The sequence below is a fragment of the Rhinolophus sinicus genome, linkage group LG17 (assembly GCF_036562045.2).
Source record: "Rhinolophus sinicus isolate RSC01 linkage group LG17, ASM3656204v1, whole genome shotgun sequence".
NCBI classification, from domain to species: Eukaryota; Metazoa; Chordata; class Mammalia; order Chiroptera; family Rhinolophidae; genus Rhinolophus; species Rhinolophus sinicus.
In genome coordinates this window covers 7023402-7045821 of record NC_133766.1, presented here as the reverse complement: position 1 = coordinate 7045821, position 22420 = coordinate 7023402, and the positions used below count along the sequence as shown (strand labels likewise).

The 22420-nt window shown below is 46.7% G+C and overlaps 1 protein-coding gene and 1 long non-coding RNA gene across 4 annotated transcripts in view; one reads left to right on the top strand and one right to left on the bottom strand.

Moving 5' to 3' along the window:
* The first annotated feature begins 4177 nt into the window (after positions 1 to 4177).
* Positions 4178 to 22420, top strand: part of TNR (tenascin R) — a 74792-nt gene continuing 56549 nt past the window's right edge. Inside the window, exons 1-7 of one of the 3 annotated variants that reach the window (XM_074322509.1) lie at positions 4178 to 4195; positions 4431 to 4770; positions 4870 to 4999; positions 7469 to 7945; positions 13927 to 14190; positions 17262 to 17377; positions 19632 to 19782. In XM_074322509.1, coding sequence (XP_074178610.1) covers positions 4185 to 4195; positions 4431 to 4770; positions 4870 to 4999; positions 7469 to 7945; positions 13927 to 14190; positions 17262 to 17377; positions 19632 to 19782 — 1489 coding nt within the window. In that variant the 5' untranslated portion in view covers positions 4178 to 4184. Of the gene's footprint in view, positions 4196 to 4430; positions 5000 to 7468; positions 7946 to 13926; positions 14191 to 17261; positions 17378 to 19631; positions 19783 to 22420 lie in introns of all 3 variants that reach the window. The other 2 variants (XM_074322507.1, XM_074322510.1) reach the window with 2 other exon arrangements.
* Positions 4994 to 7915, bottom strand: LOC141569390 (uncharacterized). The gene is made up of 3 exons (XR_012493008.1): positions 7809 to 7915; positions 6534 to 6950; positions 4994 to 6228 (listed from the first exon to the last, which is right to left on the bottom strand). It is a non-coding gene; the product is annotated as an uncharacterized LOC141569390 (long non-coding RNA).

Genomic DNA, 22420 nt, shown 5'->3' with positions numbered 1-22420 from the left:
CTACCTATAGAACTCTTGTCTGATACCCTGGCCAGCCGGGCACGCTGCCACGTTTTTCCCCCCTCCATTTGCTCTGCTTTTCCCTCCCCTCTCCCACCTCCACTTCATGTCTGGCCCATTTTGCTTCTAGTCCTGAGTCTTACTAGCTCTAATCAGAGGACGCATCTGAGAGATAGGAAGGTAGTGAAGGGAGGAGAAAAGGCTCTGCTGGTCCCCTCCGGCTTCCTAAGTTGTTTTTGGTGACAGATTTTGTATCTAGCTCAGCGATGCAGCCACCACCTCACACCAAAGCCAGACCATGGGTCTCAGAGCATGTAGGACCCACCTAAAGGAGACAGAGGTATCAAATACAGCACCTGGGTATGCCAAGGATTAGACCAGCCCTTCCTCGGAGGAAGTTGTGAAAATCTGCCCACTAGCATGGCTGAAAAGTGCCACAGAAAGAGACCTGGAGAACAGTCAGCATTCCTAGAGATATAGAGGAATGGGACACAGAGAAAGAAGCAAGAAAGGAAAGCTTTCAGGGACACAAGGAAGAAAGGCCACTTTGAAATAATTATTACGTGACACGAGCTTAGCAAAACTAAAGGCACAGTTATTAAGCAAACATTAAATAAATGTTAGTTTTATTGCCCCTTCAGCAGGCTTCAGATGAAGAGAGAAAAATGAAGCCCCTCATGCCATCCATCCCACCCTCTCTCCCGCCTGCCCCTGGAAGCAGACACACAAGAGAAAAGCAGAGAGGTCTGTGGTGTGGTTAACAATGGCTGTGACTGAACGTGGTGGGGACTTACCAGAGGGAACTCAGAGCAGTAAATGATGTCACAGGAACTGGGGCCCCCCTGGCTTTCTAGAACCGCTGTCTCAGTGGGGAATTGTCCTGCCAAAGGGCAAATTTAAAAAATGCCTCCTGGCTCCTCTAGGAACAAAGTTTCCCGGTTTAGAATTGCTCTTGATTCTTTGGGATGCAGTGGAGACTAGGCACCATAGACAAGCCCTCCCTCCAGGAGAGACGGAAGTGATTCCTGGATAGGTGGGAAAACACTAAGCTGAAAGTCATCGCTGTCAGGAAGTCCTAATTCTGATCCTAGGAGAAAAAAGTGTTCGTTTGTAAGTCTTTTCATGAGCATGGTCTGTGGCCCCTAATTAAAGCTGGCTGAGACATAGCCGTGAAGGGTAGACTATGGTCAGCGAGATCTGGGTTCAGTCTTGGCTGCTCTGCTCATTAGCTGTGCAGCGCTGGTCAAATTCCTTGGCCTTTCCTGAAGCTCATTTTCCTCATCTCAAATAATAGAAAACAAAAGAGGACCTACCATCATAGCGAAATCACCACAGAGCCCTGTTGGTTGTTTACAGCCAATCTGATTCATTGATGCCTCTTCTGATTGGTCGTTGCCTGAGCCAGACCAGTTACTAAATATCACTCCCCCCTCTCCTACAGGGTTGTTGTCAGGAACAAACGAAATAATATAAGGAAAATGCTTGGCTTGGTGCCTGGTAAATGCCCAGTTAGCTGTTGGTATTTGTTATGGATCGAATCGTGTCCCACGGAGAAGATAATGTTGACGTTCTTACCCCCAGTACCTCAGAATGTGACCTTATTTGGAAATAAGGTCATTACAGATGTAATTAGTTACGATGCGGTCATCCTGAGTGATGGGCCCCTCATCTAAAATGACTGATGTCCTTGAAAGAAGATGGCCATGTGAAGACACAGAGACACAGGGAGAAGGTCCTGTGATACAGAGACGAAGATTGGAGTGAGGCATCTAGAAGCCAAGGAATGCCAAGTGTTGCCGGCTGTCACCAGACGCTAGGCAAGAGGCATGGAATAGATTTTTCCCTCAGAGCACTCAGAAGGATCTAACGTTGCTGACGTCTTGATTTGGGCCTTCTTGTGTAGTTTTAAGCTACCCAGTTCATGGTGGTTTGGTATGGCAACCCCAGGAGACGAACACAGTCTATAGTGGGTAGATTCCTCAAAGCCATGAACTCCTAAAGTAACAGGAAAGAAAAGTCTTTAACGTTCATTTTAGTCCAGTCTCTTATGTGATGCTTGAAAGCCCATCTGCAGCATTCTTATTAAGTAGTCTTTCAGCTTATGCCTGAACCCCTCCAGTAACCATGAACTCACAACCTATCAGGACAACCCAATAGCTCTGACTGTTACAAAAGCTATTCCTTACATGGAGCCCAATCTCTGTTTCCCCATAGATTCCTCCACTGGGTAGAAACTACCTCCCTTGCCATATACAAGTCCAATCCCTTAGCATTTAACATCCCTTCAAATACTTGCATTTCACTGAACATGCCATGTGCTTGCACATATCAGAGTTTTAGCAAATGCAATTTCTTTTGTGTATAATGAACTTCTGTCTTCTCAACCTAAAGAGTGATCTATTAAAATCCAGTTCTGTATGACATATCTCCTCACAGACTAATTTATGCTGTGGGCAAAAACAGTACCAACATCTGTGCTTTGGGAAACCCAAGGGTCATATCTCTCTCGTGTACTACACATCTGCTATGAATCCTCAGGGGCTCTCTGTTTGTCGTAGTCAGGGACCCAGACTGAGAAAGCAGCCACCAGCCTGAACATGGCCAGTCACTCTGCCAGTCACTCTGGAGGGTCTCCCCTCAGGGATTAATGCCCCAGCCCAGAATGGACACATACCACTTTTTCTCACAACTTATTAGCCAGTCCTAGTGGCACGGCCTCACCTAACCAACAGGAGGCCCCAAAATATAGTCATGGACAAGATAGTCCTACCATGTGTCTGGAAGCCAGGCCAGAAACCCTCGGCCAGGGGCACTGATGACCACCCCACCCCCTCTGAGTAGTTTTCCCCACTGTCCCAGGACACAGCTGCTCGGTTCACCTCTAGCCCTCCAGAGCATTTTGTGTCCTTGTTAGTCCCAGTAATGATCACGTTACAATGTCATTATATACATGGTCGCCTCTCCTCCATGAGACTGAGCGTTTCTCGAGGACAGGACTAGATCATAATAAATACTTGTGATGTGGATGTATTTGAGAACAGTGACCATACTTCCAGTCAAAGCCAAAGTCCTATCAGTGGTTACAAGGCCATCTCTGATCTGGATAAGGAAAGAACCAGAACCATCATTCTGGTCCAGAAACCATATTTATTTTAGTGAATGCCAGGTACTAGTTAAGTGGTGTACAGATAATAACTCAATCATCACTACAATTCTGTAAGGTAGGTACTATTATTATACCCACCTTATAGATGGAGAAACTGAGGCCCAGATGATCTACTCACAGCTAAAAAACAACACAAAGGAGCTGGGTTGGAACCAAGGCAGTCTGACTCCACAGTCTGGATCTTATGTTTGTACTGAAATCGTAACCTCTCCAGGCAGAATTTGCTCCACTGTGAGATGGGAATAATCATAACGCTCCATCATGGGGTTTTCTGAGGGTCGAGTTAGGTCACGTGTGAGCCGCACAGAGCAGTCTCCACACAGCACACGTTAGCTTCATTTGTTGCCTTCTCCTCAGATTCATTGTTACTCACACCCCATCCCTTCGTCCTTCATCTTCTTAGTAGCTCTAACGCTGCCTTAGACGTAAAGTTTGTTAAGCCTCTTTTCTGTTTTACATAGGGAATAAAAAAGAAACACAATTTCTGTAAAACTGGTTTGCATTACAGTAAATGGATTGTTCTCTGGGGTTCTTGGTGAGTCGGTAACCAGCAGAGGAGCTAATTTATTATTTTAGCAATTTAAACAGGACCTCGGCAGAAAGGGCCCCGGTGATCACTAAGCACTGGGACGGTACTAATGAGAAGATTAGAAGAAAGTTCAGCACAAACAGTCCCAGATCATCACAAATGGACCCAAGGATTATTAACAACCACAATTACCTGGAACTGTATTATCTGCCTGGTTGGTTACTCTAAAGTCAACTTGTATTGAAGAGATGAGCTTAGCGGGGTTGATAAGTTACTTTGAAGTGGCTGGCAGGGCTCCTTCATAATAAATATCTGGGGAAAGACGAGGGTGTGGCTAAGCTTCCACAATGCCCTTCATCCTAATTCTCACCCAAAAGGGAGAGGAAGCTCTGAGCTCTGGGAGGAATAGCCTCTCCACTGGGCTCCCGGGGGCCCATCCTTGCAGGCCTTCTTTGCTGGAACCACTTGCCCACCCAGGGGGCCAGACTCATGCGTTCTAGGTAAGTGTTCTGGAAATCAAAACGTCCTTCTGCAGAAGCGGCGTCCATTTCAGGGATCCATCCCTCTAGGGGACAAAGCCCCGGGCTTTTAGGATGCTGGTAGTCACCGTCCCTTCCCGACCTCCCCTTTGAAAAGCTCCAGCTGCCTGCTCTGTGGCTTTTCAGGACTGTGTGTGCAGCGTGAGATTCCCAGTGCGGGTCTCAGAGGGCGTCTTGCTCCTGCTTTCTCTTGCAGATCCCTCCACGCCGCGCTGCGTGCTGCAGGCTCATCTGGACCCCAGAGCTGTGCTGAGAGGATGGGGGCTGACGGGGAAACAGTGGTCCTGAGGAACATGCTCCTTGGCGCCCACCTGCTCCTTCTGGGCTCCATGCTCCAGCCCTCGGAGTGTCAGCTGGAGGTGCCCACGGAAAGCGTGGAGAGACAGGCAGTGGAGGAGGAGGGAGGCGTCCCCAGCATCGCCAACTACAACACGTCCGACAAAGAGCCGCCCGTGGTCTTCAGCCACGTGTACAACATCAACGTGCCCCTGGACAGCCTCTGCTCCTCGGGGCTGGAGGCCTCGGCTGAGCAGGAGGTGAGTGCAGGAGATGAGGCGCCGGCAGAGTACCTGGGCCAGACTTCCGACCCGGAGACCCAGGTCACCTTCACCCACAGGATCAACCTGCCCAAGAAGGCCTGCCCGTGCGCCGGCTCAGCCCAGGTGCTGCAGGAGCTGAGGACACGGGTGGAGATGCTGGAGAGAGAGGTGTCAGTGCTGCGGGACCAGTGCAATGGCAACTGCTGCCAGGAAGGTGCGGCCACAGGTAGGGCCGGGGAGCAGGAACTTGCCATGGGTCTCCCGAGGGGCAGGGGAGGGCTGAGCGGAGAGGGAGAGCCCGCAGCCGCTCCCTCTGGACACCCCCGCCCTCTTCAAGCAGAAGGAAACCAGAGCCCCAGGCTGCAGCTCTCTGTTAACACATCCCTAAGATCTAAATGCCATCTTTGGCGTGGGGGGCAGGCGGGACTCAGCACCACTTGCTTAGCCAGTTTGAAATACATTAACCTGATTTTGGGGGGATGAGTCAGGTACATCCGTTCGGTACAGCGACTTCTGTGGCGAGCAGGGAATTCGATGTCTGTCTTCATTCACCTTTGGTTTTCACAGGCTGTTGAATGGATATCTATCCATGTTACCCTGAGGGACTAGAGAATGCAGGCGCTGCATTCACTCAGGCACAGCCTTTCTCCCATCTGAATACATGATAGTCATCAAGATCCCCGAGTACCTGTCCCTGTCTTCTCCACGAAGCCGGAAGTTGTGGCCCCTGCCGCCTCCACCAGCACACACATGTACACACACATTCACAGAGCTTATTCCATCCCCCAAAAGGCTGAGTGTCCAAGACAAGTATCTCTAGCCTCTCCCACCCCTGACTATTAACACTTATGGGTCACTGTCTGTGACGCTCTGAGAGAAGTCATTACGTCTCCAGAGCCAGACTGCCCGAGTTCAAATCCTGGCTCTGCTACTTACTAGCTTATGACTTAAGCGAGTTCCACACCTGTGTCTTCCTTTCCCCATTGACAAATGGTAACAGACTGTAATTGCAAGGAGTTGCTAAATGTCAAAGCATCTCTTCACATGAAACCCTGGCTTCTAGTAAGCCCCACATAAGCAATAGCTGTGACCAGCAGACCGTCAATGAGCAGAAATTGTGTCTGTCCCCTTATGGGCCCATCTCCTCTCACCCAAGAGGTACCTTAGATTCATGCCAACTCATTCCCTAATGAGAAGAGGAATTTGTCTTACTATCTTGGGTTCAAGCTTTCGCTTCTATGGGGTTCAATATCCCCAGGCTTTCACAGGAATGACAGCAGAAGGTGGCAGGCATGGCATTTTCACAGGGCCCAGAGGACTCGCATGTCCAGAGGGACATCACACATGTTCACCCAGAGACACAGTGAGATTTGGGGCAGTCTCTGAGTAGCGAGATATTTCATGGGTCTTCTCACCTCTTTCTCCACCTCACAACCAAAACTATAAATAAACAACCTGAAGAAGAGAAGAAAGTCCAGTTTTTCAGACCCCCATTCCTCAGTGACATCTGTCAGGTCAGTTCGCTTTTTCCATGGAGCCAGGAATAGAGGGAAGCCATAGCTGTCTGTGGACATGGGCTCTTTGCTGCCCAGGACGCTAGGCAGCTTTTATGGGTGGCTTTTTATCTGTTTCCTACCTGGCTCCCTGACAGACGTGGAAAATTATACAAGTGAGAGCTATGTTAAACAATGTCAGTGTAGTATCCTTTCAGAACCCCAGGGGCTGCGTGAAGTGGCAGAATTAAACAGGATATAACTTACTGGACTTCATGTCCCCAGGGCCAAGTGCAGAGAAGGATGCCAAACAGGGACTGGATTGGCGTTTGCTCAATACGTTTGTGTGATTCATGTTGGCCAGATAAATTCACCACTGTAGTTATAGAGCGGTAAGCGCTAGGACAGAGGTATGCGTCGAATCCTGAAACGATCGCAGCAAACAGTCTCTCAATGAGACTGAGTTTCCAGGAAGCCTTTGCGGTGACCCTGGTGCTGAGTTGTGATGAATGAGCAGAGCTCCACGGCAGGCAGCAGAGGGAGTAGGATGGGTCTATACGACCTTGCCCTGAATAGCAGGCTCAGCGCTCAGCCTACATCCCCTCGGGGCCCCTTCTGTCCCCACAGCACCTGCGTGTCTTTGTCAGGGGCTGTCCTTGGGCTGTGGGGACCTCCTTGGCTTGCCTAGAGAGAGAATGGAAGAGCCTGGGCACTTATACACCCAGGGACAGCTTTTAGCCCAGGGTCACGTGTCACCTGCTCTGTGACCAGAGCATCCTGCAGGATGGAACCCACGTTACCACCACCCCCCCCAGGACGTGGTGTGATAATGCAGCCTGGTTTGGGCTTCTTCCCTCCCCCAATCTTCCCCTGTCCCCAACCAGTTTCTCCTGCGAGCACTTTCTAATAAGTCCCTTTCACCTGACTCCTCATATAAAGGCTCCTCCTCGGGAACCAAAGCTGAGACACACTGAGGGGGGGCTCTTGACGACAAGCGACCCGCTCCCATCCATCCTCGCCCACAGCACTGTGCGAGGCACAGACAACACGTCAGGTGAAATACTTATGAAACTGATTACACAGGCTGAGCTTAACTCTCAGCAACATAAATCTGATCAGAGAGGTCTCTCCCCACCCCTCCCCATGCACCATCTACAGGAGGTGCCACTGCTGCCCTCTGACCTTCTCCTTGGCCTTTCCAGGACAGCTGGACTATATCCCTCACTGCAGTGGCCACGGCAACTTTAGCTTCAAGTCCTGTGGCTGCATCTGCCACGAAGGCTGGTTTGGCAAGAACTGCTCAGAGCCCTACTGCCCCCTGGGCTGCTCCAGCCGGGGCGTGTGTGTGGATGGCCAGTGCGTCTGCGACAGTGAATACAGTGGTGAGGACTGCTCTGAACTCCGGTGCCCGACCGACTGCAGCTCCCGGGGGCTCTGCGTGGACGGGGAGTGTGTCTGTGAAGAGCCCTACGCGGGCGAGGACTGCAGCGAGCTGAGGTGCCCCGGGGACTGTTCGGGGAAAGGGAGATGCGCCAATGGTACCTGCTTATGCCAGGAGGGCTACGTTGGTGAGGACTGCAGCCAGCAGCGGTGTCTGAACGCATGCAGTGGGCGAGGACGCTGCCAGGAGGGGCTCTGCTTCTGCGAAGAGGGCTTCCGGGGCCCTGACTGCTCGGCAGGTAGGAAGGGAAGCTCTGAGGGGCATCTGGCCAGCGTGGTCCAGCGAGCTAACTGGAAGGGGAAAGTGAGATGGAGGGAAGGTGAAGTTTAGGGAAAATGATTCCCAATTGGGTTGTGTTCATTTGCTTCCCAAGAGCGCTGATTTCTTGAGTCCGTCCCAATTGATGAGGCTGATTTGACAGGGGGGAAGGGCGGAAACCAGAAAAGGTCAAGTTCAGGATGAAAGATGGCTCTTACCCTTGGACTGGAGCAAAGGCAATGGTAATGGTGACAGCATTGCACTGTCCTTGAGGTAGAGGAAAGCCATGGGGCCACTCTAGGCCAGGCCACTCTAACTCAGAGGGCATCCAAGAGCTCGGCCGGTTCCAAAACGCCCCCTTTGCTTGGCATCATGTCTCGGACATGTCTTCTCACAATGCCGCCGTGTGAGAAAGCACTTAGTCTGTGCTTACCCGACTAACCAGCCCCTCTGGTTATTTTGGAGCTTACATATTGCAAAGTGGTGTTCATTTATGAAATGGTCTAGCGTCTGCGTGGAAAAAAGCATTTGTAGGCAAGGAATTAAGCGTAAATGGGAATAAAGCACTAAAGGCAACGCTCAACAACTCACATTTGTACCAATTAGTACAGAATATGGAAGGCTGTGAGTCACTTTGCCCAGACGAGATATAGTAAAATGGAACCAACCCCATATACACGAGTAGTCTACACCATGGAAACCAAAACAAAGGTAATGTTCTAAAATGAAGATCTAAATCCAGCAGTGGGAAAAATACCACCTTCTCCTTGGAGACGCCTTCTTTTTGCCTCAAGTCAGATGATTTTCATCACCTCACTATTGCCTCTCTCCTCTTCTGATGAAATGAGTGACTCTTTGCTGTTACATCAGAGTGTGTTTTCAACAGTACTGATTAAGCAACTCACTGTGACCCTTTCCATTGACAGTTCAGCCTGTACCCATGGGCTCAGGGTGCCCGTGGGGGAAGATTTAAAATTTAAAAATAACAACAAACAAATATTTTTAAACCTCCTGACAGGTTGATTCTAGGAATTTTTCTGACCAGCCTCTGACATCGGTTTACGGGAGAAAGCCTAGGAGGTCTCTTTAGCATCGTCCGTGGTTCACACCTGGATAATAGACCAGTTAGACAAGGTTCCTGCACCTGTGGCTTCATCTTAAAGCCTTTCCAAAGATCAATGGCAATAGCAACAACAAAAAAGAAAGCCTCACAAACATACAATCATGTACTGCTTAGGGGAAAAGAGTCTCATGTTCCTTCATTTTATTTCAGAGTCAGTTATTTCATTGAGCCTCCTAATTTTGTTCACTGAATTGAACAATCTTTCTAAAAATATGCTGAGGCATTCTATCAATTTTTCTGCAGGAAAATTCAAGCAGAAGTTAAGCCTCGATGTTTCTGAATGTAAAGTCACTAGGTAGTTGCTGGGGAAGGGGAAGCTGGAGTGTGGCCCTAGTTCCCGCCCACAAGACAGGCTCCATGAGGCCCCATCAGAGGATGCTAAGACTCCACGGGGACCACTGCTACCTATGGCGATTCGATAGTCCACATGCTTCGGAACAGAATTGATCTCTTTGGGGCTGGACATACCTATAATGTTGTTGACCCTGCTTTTCTACAGGGACAGGTCCCTTTGCAGACAGAATTTTAACCTGATCCAGGGTCCAGCCTGAACTGGAGAGAAACCATCCTGGTCACTCAAGGAAGACTCAGCAGCTGTCAGCACAACTACAACTGGGCTGAGTCCATACCATGAACACAGGTTCCCTCCAACACATTCCCTCTGTGCTGTTCAAGGAAGACTTCTAGAGGCCCAGATAAATTACTTTCCAGGTTCCCAAAGCATGTGAGGAAGGACAGTTACATAATCTCCATCTGTTTCTATAGCAACCCTGGAGCCACCACTCATCGCAGGAGGTACTGCTCTCAATGCCTGCCTTTTAAACCAAATGCCACGGGTCGCTTCCAGAGAAGTATCTAGGTCATTATCTAAAGTGCTACTTTGCTTGCTCTTTGTGAAAAGGCTGTAGGCGAGGGGGCTATTTGTCCACTGTTGGACATTTCTGGCCAGGTGCATACACGACAGTGTTACTGCTGCTCTCGCCAACGGGAGTGAGGAGAGAAGAGTGAGGAAGGCAAAAACATGGAGAGCCACAAAATGTACTGCCTTGTAGTTCATTCTTTCCTCTCTGGAAAGGGCATGGAAAATAGCTGCCCATTGTGTGGATTTTATTCTGAGGCCCCCTGGGCAGCTGGAGCCTGAATATAATTGAATCGTGCTGACGAGGTTACCGTGTTTGACTCCTGGCCTTGATCTTTGTTCATCGTGTGTCTTGGGATGAAATCTCAACCTTTCTGCCTCTGTTCTCTGGCTGTATGAAGATAATAGGACACACAAAAAAAGAAAACTCATGAATATGGGCACTTAAAACGGACCGTAGAAAGAAGCTACTCTGGGCTTCTCATTTCACAAATTTAAAGAACAGCAGCCCAGAGACCAGAAAGATGTTTCCAGAGCCAGACAGCTAATTAATGGTGGAGCAAGAATGAGAACCCTGGTCTCCTACCAACTTCTAGCACTCTTTAATCCTCTCCGGGATGCTAAGTAAAATTAAAAAATGTAAAAGCCACATACACAAAGAAATAGTCTTTTGATATGAACGTCAAGCCCTGTCAAATGATTTAAGAATAAAATTAGATGTTGGAGGTGGGAAGAGAAGCACATTAAACCATTTGTCCACTCCTACCCCCAGCGAGGGAGGTCAGCGCAGATGCTGGCCAGTGAGCTGGCTGAAACTCATTCCAATGAGTCAACGGGATAAAAGAACCACCAGAGCAGGGACTTGAAACAATCCAGAAAGCTGTTCCCTGGACTTCAGTCAGACCTGTGGGGAGTCATGAACGTCAGCTTCTGCCTCTGCCAGCACTGCGTCCAGCCCAACCTTTGGCACCTGAAATCACTTGCTCCTTGGAGCAAAACACTGCATGGAACTAGTTCTAACTGTTCTCACCACAAATGTGCCAAAGTGATGCAAGCCTACAAAGTAAACAGCATGGCTCCCTTGCAGATAAGCAACTTCAACCGTTCCTGAAGCCACAGTGGCTCCCTTTTGAACTGCCCGCTCTTCCCCAAGTTTCAAAGTGGGAACCCCAGAAAGGAAGGCTAAGTTTACTTTGCACCCACCCTAAGTTCCCTGGATGGAGGCATAGGACTCTTTTATAGTCTGCTTTGTACTCCAGCATCACTTTGTTGTGTAAGAATGACTGACACCCAGTGTACACAGCTGCTGCTCGATTACAGAGCAAGTGGTAATGGTTTCCTCCGTTGGGCTGTCACTCTCCAGAGGACTTCTGCCAGGAATGACACTTCCTGCTTTCTCATCAGAAGTGAAGGCAGTGGCACCACCAGCCTCAGGTCTCAAGGTAGAACTTTGCCAAGTTAAGTGCTCGAGAAAAAATCCTTCCACGCCTCTTTTTTACTTTAAATTCCTAAAATGCTCTGCTTGGAGCATTTCCTATTGTCATTATTAGTTTGATTTCCTGGAAGAAGGAACCCAAAAGGAATACTGGCTTGTCCCAAATACCCCCTGGGTTGTTGGTCACTTGAAATTTGGAATGGCCATTTCTGTCACTCTGACAGGAGAAGTCCTACACAGGAAGCCTGGAAGCAGTGTGCTGAGTCACAGGAGGCAAGCACCAGAGAACCTTTTTGAAAAGAAGTTTTTACCTCTAGGAGAAGCACCAGTCTGGAAGTCACCTCCTAAAAGAGTCTGAATTATTCTCTAATCCAGTTTCCCTTTGAGGGCTGTGTGTATGTGAAAAAAAGGCATGTGGCACAATCTGTCATCCATTTGACAAACTACAGGGGAAAGAACACAAAGTGTAGAAGATCTGGGTTTGAGAATCAGTTCTGTTATGACCCAATTCCCTGACGTTTAGTGAGGGTCTCAGTTTCTCCATCTGCGAACTTGGGATCATGAGATCTACCCCATGGATGTCATAGGGCTTCCATTAAAGGATTTAAAATAAAAATTATAGTTGGATGGTATGTCTGAACATGTTTTATAGATTGTCAAATGCTATGCAAATGTAAAGTGGTGTTGTTTACTGGATAAGAGGTTCTAGACTCGTTCTGCCTGGTTCAAACCCTAGCATATGTGTTGCTGCCTGTGCAAACCAGTTTCCTGACCTATAGAATAGGAGTAGGAATAATACCTATCTCACAGCATCGGTGAAAGGATGGAATGAGATAAGGCGTGGAAGACTGTCTGACACTGTGCCTGATGAATAATAAATACTCACGATAATCATACTGATAGGTTCTATTTTGTGTGCATTTTTCAGGCTATCCCAAAATTCTTAGTGCGTTCAGAGCTTTAATAATGTCAGAATTCGAAACTATATAAGCTTATAAATTATCTTTTGAAAGTTTATTTAAATTTCATTTACAGTTATTTAGTTTCATACATTTAAAAATTATATTTCACATTTTTTCTTTCGGTCACCATTTGCCATCTTCCATCAGAGGAAGCACGGCTATCTAGGCTGTTGTATACGATGAACAGTTCTGGGCAAAAGCAGTCGAAGCAATTGCCTACCATTGCAAATGTATGTCCCTAAATGCCATCCCCTGAGTCTGAGCTCCTCATTTCTGCTGCTGACAGAGAACAGGCATCCTCCACTCCCAGGTCCCGGGCACAGCAGCTGGCTCTGCCCTACGCTCTTGTAAAGCTGGAAGAGTGCAAATTCTCAGAGGAGAAATTCTAAACCAAAGACAACACTTAAACTAACCATGCCTCCTCTACATATAAATTGATCAACTAATTATGCCCATTTAAAGAGTGGCCCGATCTTTGATTCAATCTATATGCAGCATCAATTACAGGCACCCTGGAGTTTGCCTCCTAATTGGTCTTCAAGGTTCAATTATTAAACACCACACTGCAGGTGAATCTTCCCTTCTCAAGAGAACCATACATGAAAGGCGGTATCAGTGAGGTTTCATCTTTGGCAATTCTTTGAATAGCGTTTGAAAAGTAGAACACGGGAGAAGAGCAAAGCCCTCAAGAATGTTTCTTGACCATCATCCCCAAGATCAAGGCTAATAAAAATTAGTTCAACACAAGTTTCATGTGTTTCAAAATTTAAACAGTCTCCTTTTAACAGAGAAAATGACACAACAAAGTGTTATTGAATCTCTTCAGCGGTCCATGCTATCCCGGACTCACTGTTTTGGCGTCTTCTATTTTCCACGATAATTAGGAATAAGCCGTTATTTCCACTTGCAAAATCAAATATTGGCCCCCAGGGTCATCTGGTGACAATTACTTATTAAACTACCAAAAATGTTGGCCAGTGGTATGCTGTTAAATATCTAACTAGCTCCCTGTGGGGAAAAGAGAACAAGCCCTGCTTTGTAGCATTTGCCAATTTCCATGGTGTAAACACTCCCTTTGTGACCAATTCCAAGTACCAACATGATGCCACTAAAGATGGAGTTGGCAACAGCTATTCAGCCAAACACAATCCTATAGCATCTCCACCAGAGAGACACAGCCCACATAAATTACCTTAAGGGTGCAGATAAAGAGCGGAGTTTTGAGTATTTATTAGCTTTGTTTTTAATTAATGTACCCACTTGTGAGTTTATGAAGTTTTATCTTTCATAATGGCTGTATTTAACAACTGTCTTGCAAAATTCCTGAACATTTAACAGCCAACTTTCAGGAGCCAGTGGGAGCGGGCTTCAGCACGCCGCTAACTCAGGGCACTGTGGAGATAGGAGACCTGAGCACAGAAGGAGGAGAACCTGCCCGCGAAGGGAGTTATAACCTCCCACAGCCACTGAGCTGAGCAGCACATTCAGACAGGGCACGTGGGCGAGATGAGAGGCAGAAGTTGAGTTGAGGATGGGGAAGGCGGTCCTCTGAGCTCATGCTGTCTGTGTTGCCTCCCGGTAGCTGCCCCTCCAGAGGACTTGCGAGTGGCTGGTATCAGCGACAGGTCCATTGAGCTGGAATGGGACGGGCCGATGGCAGTGACGGAATATGTGATCTCTTACCAGCCGATGGCCCCGGGGGGCCTCCAGCTCCAGCAGCGGGTGCCTGGAGATTGGCGTGGTGTCACCGTCACGGAGCTGGAGCCAGGTCTCACCTACAACATCAGCGTCTATGCTGTCATTAGCAACATCCTCAGCCTCCCCATCACTGCCAAGGTGGCCACCCGTACGTACCATGTCCCCACCCTGCTGCATCGTTCTTTTCTCCCACATGAGATCATGGGCATTCATCATAATACACAGTGTCTTGTCTTCATTCTCCGGGGACGCCTGCAGTTATCACTGCTCTCAAGGGGCAGGGCTTCCGACGTGGCCCACTTAGGAGAGGGGACAGCCTTAAACAGGCACTGCCGATAAAGAGAGTTTCCAGATTCAGTCAGCTCCCATCAGTGATAGAATCAAAGGACAAAAAGTACTTTAATGACTGAGCTATGACTTGTTATAAGCTAGAATCTGAGTGGAAGTCAAGGAAAGTATGAGGATTACGCAGACTTTGAATCGAGTTCGAGTTTCAAAACCAGGAGATGTGAAATAGGAGGTATCAGACGAAAGGGCTAAATACTAGGTCACAGATGGTAAGTAATAGCAGAGTGGGACAAATCTTATGTAAAACCATAGCTGAAAACACCCACTTCTCATAGAGAGGGGGCATCATTTCTTGCCGGTCTTTGGTTTTGCAAAATATCTTGATAGTTCACTTTGGTTATAAAAGTCGAGGCTTTAGAATACGGATTAGAAAAATTCAATGGGCAGAAAAAGAAAGCGAGACTGAGGCAGAAACAGAGAGCAAGCTAAACTGCTCACCATGAGAAATGGACTTTTTTATTTCAGACAGGGAAATACTCCCACAGGTGTGTATCCATATAGTGTATGTTTATTGAAGCATAGAGAAATTTTAAACGGTTGCATGCCAACTATTAAAATTGACTACATTAAGGAGTAAACTAGGAAGGCACTGTTCTTTTCTTTTTCTCTTCAACCATCTTTTCCGACACCCCTTACTTCTCCAACTCTCGGACGCCAGCTAGGCAGCCAACACTTCAAGTCAGTTCTGACACTATTTACCTGGAGTGAGTGTCAGATCCCACAAAGTTAGGCCACAGTCTCACAGGACTGCCCCCACTTCAGGTACCAGTCACAAGTCCCAGGTTGTCACCAGTACTTCTGACCCACTGGCTATAAATTCAAAGGGTTCCCATAATCCCTTTAGATTGGATGATTCATTAGAACAACTCACAGAACTCAGGGAAGTGCTTGACTTGACTGTTCCTGGCTTATTATAAAGGATACAAAGCAGGAACTGCCAGGTGGACGAGATACACAAGGCAAGGTGCGGGGGGAGGGGCGAGGCGCTTCCATGCCCTCTCTGAGCACAACCCCTAGCCATGGCTTGGTTTTTCTGGAGACGATCGAGGGGCCCCAGCCAACAGGTATCTCGTAATCATACAAAAGACACTCATTACTCCAGAGATTCCAAGGGCTTTAGGCGCTGTGTGCCAGGATCCGGGGACGAAGACCAAATATTTATTTTAATTATATCACAGAAATTATATCACACAGAGATTTTTAGCAGCAGCAGGGAGCTAGGACAAGAAGTGACCATGAGACATAAGTCCCGGGTCAGCCAATGAGACTTATCACCAAATATGGGATAAGAGACTGGAGCCCATATTATGTAGATCTCAAATGACAAGATGACATTCGCATGACAAATGCCATGAAAGTTCAAAAAAGGAGGAGGTCAAAGTAAGAAGACGTGGCTTGGAGGTTTCACAGAGACCCAGGGGCTTGACCTGAGCTTTGAAGGATGCAAGGATAGGGACAGGCAGAGGGGACAGGATTTGAGAAGTCGTCTTGTCCCCTTGCTTTTCAGATGACAAACACCTTGTTAGCATATTGGACTATTCCTATGAATGCTGACTCTGTTAATATGCCTATAATTATCTCTGTTTATATTTGACTTTTTTTTTTCAATTCCTCTGGTGCCTGAGAACTAGTTTTAAATATCTGCAGTGATTGTGGAATGCAGGTCACCATCTGCCGCTTTCCCCACCTTGCTCCGAGATGAGTCACCACAGCAAGCACCAGGCCTGGCTCCCAAGCGTCTTCTCTTTGATCCATGGGCACATGCAATGATGAGGTTTCCATCTCCTGTGTCATTTCTGATGCCAATTCAGGGCATCCCCTCAGGCAGGCTCCCAGGTGACAAGGACAATTCATGTAAACTCACCTGACATGCCTTCATGTGGGCTCAGAATCAGCCCCGCCTTCCCACCAGGAAGCGTGAGGAAGCTTCCACACAACAAGAATGAGACGCTCTGTTTTTCAATGGGAATATCCCAAGGGAAGCAAAGCTAAGATGGGAGCAGGCTCCCCCCAGAACTGAGTAAAGTCACACTGGCGTATTTCAGGGTCAGTACTTCCACCTAGACCTGTCCGTGTGTGTGTGTGTGTGTGTGTGTGTGTGTGTGTGTGTGTGTGTGAGAGAGAGAGAGAGAGAGAGAGAGAGAGAGAGAGAGCAGAAGAAGGAGATTAAAAGAGGAAGAAAATAACAAAATAAGGGAGGCAAAGGTGAGTGAGGGAGAGAAGAGAGAAATAATAATGGGACAACTGGAGAAAAAGAGAGAGTGAAATGAGAACAAAAACCCTGCTGTTGTCCTTTGTATGTGCCTTTGCTTTGCTCATGGACATGAAATGGAAATTTCAGACCATCCAAGACTTCATGGTTTGAGCTAAAGAAAATACTCTTACTGCCCATCAGAGGATCCGAGTTTCTATTCTGAAATGGGCTTGTTCCACATCTTTAGCCAACTCTGTGCTTCCCTTTTCCTGGGTATGAAATGGGAATGCTGATGTTAGCCATTGTATTGCTTCTCAGGAATCCGTAAGGCCTCCAAAGACAGCATTCGATTTCTCCAAAAAAAAAGGGCATTACGTTAAGTTCTAAGATTTACCACACTAGTAAGGAAAGTGTGACTTATGTATTTTCATATTAACCTATTAGGTATTGAAAGCATTAAAAGTACTGATTAGCTTGTTAGTTATGTTTACTGAACACTTTGCACAGGGTCACCATGGAGTGGGCCAACCCTGCGTCTGGGACCCACCGTGTATGTAGTAAAACAGGGCTCATCCACCACATCCATGGCATGGCGGGGGCGCCCCGGGCCAAAGCCCAGGTGGTGCTGTCCCTGCCAAGGAAGCCATGACACGGTCTCCCGCCATGCTGTGTTCCAGATCTTTCTACTCCTCAAGGCCTACGGTTCAAGACCATCACAGAGACCACCGTGGAGGTGCAGTGGGAGCCCTTCTCTTTCTCTTTCGATGGATGGGAGATCAGCTTCATTCCAAAGGTAAGGCCCACTGCCAGACTGCTAAACAGCCTCGTTTGGAGTCTTTCTACCCTCAGCGTGAAATTGGACAGCAAAGAAGGCACTGCCCAATCTCTCTCTCTCTCTGCACCACTCAGGACACAAAGGGGCATTGTGTGGGTGTCTGGGCTAGAGAATATTCCTTTCACAACGTGTGGTGAGAACCCCGCGATGCACATACTGGCCTTAGATGACAGGATGTGGAAGCAGCAGACACCATCCCCAGCTCTCTGCTCAGGAAGCTCTAGCGTTTAGCAAGCTGTGATTTTTAGCCAGTCTGATAACCAGACCTTCAAAAAGCTGGGGCTTCTCTTTAGGACCTAAGGGAAGCCACACTGAACCCATCACGTGATCTGCTCTCAACTTCATGCTGTACACAGATGCACCAAAAGTCAGCTTACGTGGCTTCAGTCTCTAAAGGTTAGAAGATTAATGCAAAAACACCTTTTATAACCTGTTCATTGAGAAAATTTTTTCTTCAACCGATTCACATTCTTGGCCTTTGAGTTAAAAGTATCCTAAGATTCCTTTCTATTCTTTAAAGTAGTATTAATCTAAAACTAATGTTTCCAAGTTGCCAGAGATACCTGACTAGTTCTAGTTTTCCAGGATCTGTTGACCCTACTGATGTTTTCCCTCACTCTGTCACTCATGGGGGTATAATGTTTTCTTATACTCCTTCCCTCTGTCTTCATCTTTCAATATCAAAGAGCATTTCTTCAGTCGTTCATCAGACTTAACGACACATGACACATTTTTGGCCAATAAGACTGTGACGACACCCTTCTTAGAGGCATGGATGGTTGGAGCTATGAAAGACCTTCAAGTTCACGGAGTACAACCCTTCATTTTAGATCCAGTTTGTGTAGTCTACAGAGACTAAGACTCTGCAAACTTAAATGACATCAGGCAGCTAATTGATGGCAGGTTTCAAACAACCACCTGGGAGTCCACTTCCTATTCCAGGCCTCTGTCCACTAAACCAGGATGCCCCCTCACCCCCGCTTATGTGGATACAGTCATGTCATCGCATGCTACATACATCTAAACAGACATTCTATACAAATACTATATCATATGTCTTATTGGTACTAACATGATCAGTAAAGTATGGCAGGCAAGTGGGTTTATAACAGTTCGGAGAGAATGATGTCACCATACTGCTCAGGCAGAAAAAAGCAATGCAGGTTTGTCTGCTATATGTCTAACGTGAAAAATAAGAGGGGTTGGCTAGGGCATGCCAAGGTCAAATACATGGCCACATAGAATACCGGTGCGATCTGTAGGTTGAGGCCACTGGGGGGCATTTGTCACACTGATTTATAAGCGTATGGCTCCAAATTACATATAGGGCATTCCAAAGGACAGGAGAGAAGGGCAGTGCCACAGAGTTCTCTTTGTCTCCTCCATTTCCAAGGACACGCATAGAAAATGTATAATAATAGACAGACAGCTAGGTAGGTGGGTAGGTTGGTAGGTAATACGACATCATCACGTTGATCTTTCTCATTTCTCTTCCACTGATTGGTCTCTTTCCTTTCTCTTTTGTATTATTCTTTGTTCCATGCTTCCTTTTTCTCGTCTCTGTCCTTCATAGTTGGTTGTGTCACTGACTCCTAACTCATCTGGGTGAAAGGGAAATAAGACATTGACAAATTTGTACCCAGTGTAACACCATGAGAAACTCCAGACATAGCAAAATAATAGCCCTGGCTCATTAAAAAATGGGAATGTCTTAGTTTGGAAAATGCTGTGTTTGTACACGGAGATGTTTACACACACACACACACACACACACACACACACACACACACTCTACTCTTCTATAGCCAGGGACATGCTCATCATGATAAATGCCCAAAAATCTGATGGATATTAACTGTAACCATCATTTTATTTATGGCAGGAGCCAATTTACATCATTTTATTTATGGCAGGAGCCAATTTACATCACCTGATGACTAATTTTTATTGGAATACTTGATAGACTCAAAAGGCCAACGAAATGTCCTTGAAAATTGGTTTTCTCCATTTGCCAAATCCTCGTAGAGTGGTGGCCTTCTTACTGAGCCTGCTGGGAGTTGTCCTGGCCCCAGACGCCCAGCTCCCAGCATGGGGGGAAAAGAAGTAGTTCCCCATTTCTAATTCACAATGTGCAAACAATGGAACCCCTTTCTCTGCCAGTGATTGTCTCTTTTGCTTTCTCTGCTTCTCCCTTCCCCCCCCCACCCTCCAGAACAATGAAGGAGGGGTAATCGCCCAGCTCCCCAGTGATGTTACCTCCTTCAACCAGACAGGACTGAAGCCTGGGGAGGAGTACACTGTCAACGTGGTCGCATTGAAAGAACAAGCCCGGAGCCCTCCCACCTCGGCCAGCATCTCTACCGGTGAGTGCCTCCAACCTCCCCCGCTCTGGTACCCACCCCGTCACCCAGGGGAGAGAGCTGCAGACTCACCTGAGAAATAGACAGACAGTGGGGTGCTAGGACTTCTCCCGGAGCTGAGAACCATGTTGGTACCTGAAGATGGAGCTACTCTACCAGATACTAAGATGAGCATCTTCCGTATTGCTTCTCCTGGCAAGTACAGAAATCTGGGAGAGAATTCTCTGGGGAAAATTCTTGGCAAAGATTTCCAGTGTATTTCTTGTGATCTGACTCGTCAGGAGGCCTCCTTTGTCAGCCCCTGGTATCTTGAGCTTTGGAACCAGCAAGGGCTGACTCACTCTTACCTACTGTGAGATTGGAAGAAAGTCATCCAACACTTCCCAAACCTTCATTCCCTTTAAGATGATGAACCATAATACTTCCTTTCTGGAGTTGACAGGAGGATAAGACAAAGCACTGGGAGTGACTAGCACTGTGTGGCCAAGAGTCCGTGCTCAGTACCTGGTACACATACACAGACTCAGAGAACACACTTGGAAGTGAACGCGTAGAGAACAAGTCGTTTAAAACCAGTAGTGTCGGCTGGGTCTCTGTTCAAGGTGATGACTTCAGTTGATTACTCTTTCATCCCCACAGTTCGTCTCATGTAAGATCATATTTCTAGGTTTGATTCATTAACTGTGTTGTGTTTTGCCATATCGTTTTCTTGGTTGACAAAGGCTGTTCAACTTGAATGCTGTACATGAGCCATTGGGGTGCGCGTGTGGAGGCCCTCACCACACATTTTCACAAGTTATAAATAGCATCTGGAATCATTCTCGGTTCTCATTTTATGGATGGGAGAGCTGAGAATCGAAGGTTAAGCAACTTTCCGTGTTAGTCACGGAGATATGTGAATATTGGTACAGCTTTATTTTTCATAAACAGAAATTGACACCTAAGAAAGCCAGTCATGGGTCGAGGACAAAGGCCGAGTTGGCCAGAAAAGGGAAACACAGCACTGGGTAATGAGACGTGTTTGGATAAATGAGTCATACTTTGCTCATTGGATCCAAACTAAACAGCATCAGGTGCTGAGGCTTATGGTCAGTCTAGAAAACATTGATTTAAAACTCTTGTGGTATTAGATTATATTTCATTAAAGCACTGGGGTTCCATGGCTGTGCCCTGAGACAAAGACAAAGTGGACATCCAGGCCTCTAATTACTCTCACTTCCATGCCCATCACACCCTTCAACTAAAGCAGCTCCATTTTTATCTGTTTTACACACTCATTTAAGATTTTCTTCTTAAAAAAAAAAAAAGAATATTATCATCCCAAGGAAGGCTTTAAAACCAGTGTTCTAATCCAAATATGTTTTAGAAGCAACCGCATAGCCATAAAACCTAAAAGTTCTCTGTAGGACTCTCTGCAGATGCTAGGGGCTTTGCTCCCCGAGGTTATCTGGAACCCTACGAGCTGATATCTCATAACATGTATATTCTCTCCTCCTTTGATATGAAATGTTTCAAGGTCCCCAAGTCCTTCTGGGAATTTAATATTCAGAAAGCATTACTAGAAATCCAAAGGCCAGAAGAAAGAGATGGTTTGTAAGAGGGCAGAGAAGAACACTGCAGTTGTAGAATGTTTTTCTTCCAAAGTACCGACAGCTCTTAGAGAAGATAGCCCAACCCGACCTTAGTCGTCTACTCAAACCACATTTTTTATGAATTTTGCAGTATTATTTGGTTTGGAAGTTTCTTAAGATGAAAATTCAAAAGTCCAGATCTAGAAATTTGTGGTAAAGCTAGGGAGAATTATTTTTCCAATTAAGAAAAAATGTCCCAGTTAATATATTGGCATTGTATACCGAGACATGAAGAAATGGAAAGAAGAATATTTATTCCATCTTACTTTTTGAGTAGGACTTGTGTTTGTTTAGAAATTAGGGCCTAAGTTGAAAGCAAGCTGATACCTCCTTGACTGGAATGGAACATCGCAACTAAGTGGCCAACTCAAGGGCAGAATCCAAGAGTGGCCACAGAAAAGATGGTTGGCTCCCAATCCTGTCTGCTGTTTTTAGAAAACAATTGTTTAATTCTTTCCTTCTGCTGAGGTCTGACCTACACCAACCGCCTCCTATGAAGCTCTGAGTCCTCACCAGGCTCTCAGACTGGCTTCTTCCAGGCAGGTCATTTGGGGAATACAAATTACAAGACTTCCTGCAGCTGGAACTATCTTTTACACCATCATGTTCTAATATGGGCAATCCATTAAGACTAGGGTTCGGGAGATAAAAAGAATTGGAGGACAAAACTCTTACATGGTCATTTGAGTTTCTGTGACTTTTTTTTTTTTTTTCTAAGTAAGTTCCAGTTCATTCAAATGCTTTCCCTTCTTTCTCGTGGATACAAAGGATCATCCATTCATTTCATATACGTAACACCAATCTACGAGTGTCTACTATGTTTCAGACATTATGCTTATAGAGCAGCTAGGAGACCATTTCCCCCATTTCACTGTTAAATGAAATTTAAAAGGCCCAAGTTATCTAAAACCACTACATACAGCATGCTGAAAACATCTGGATGTGTTCTGTTAAATCACATTATTACCCTAAATATGAAAAACAGAACTTTATTTTAACTTCAAACCAGG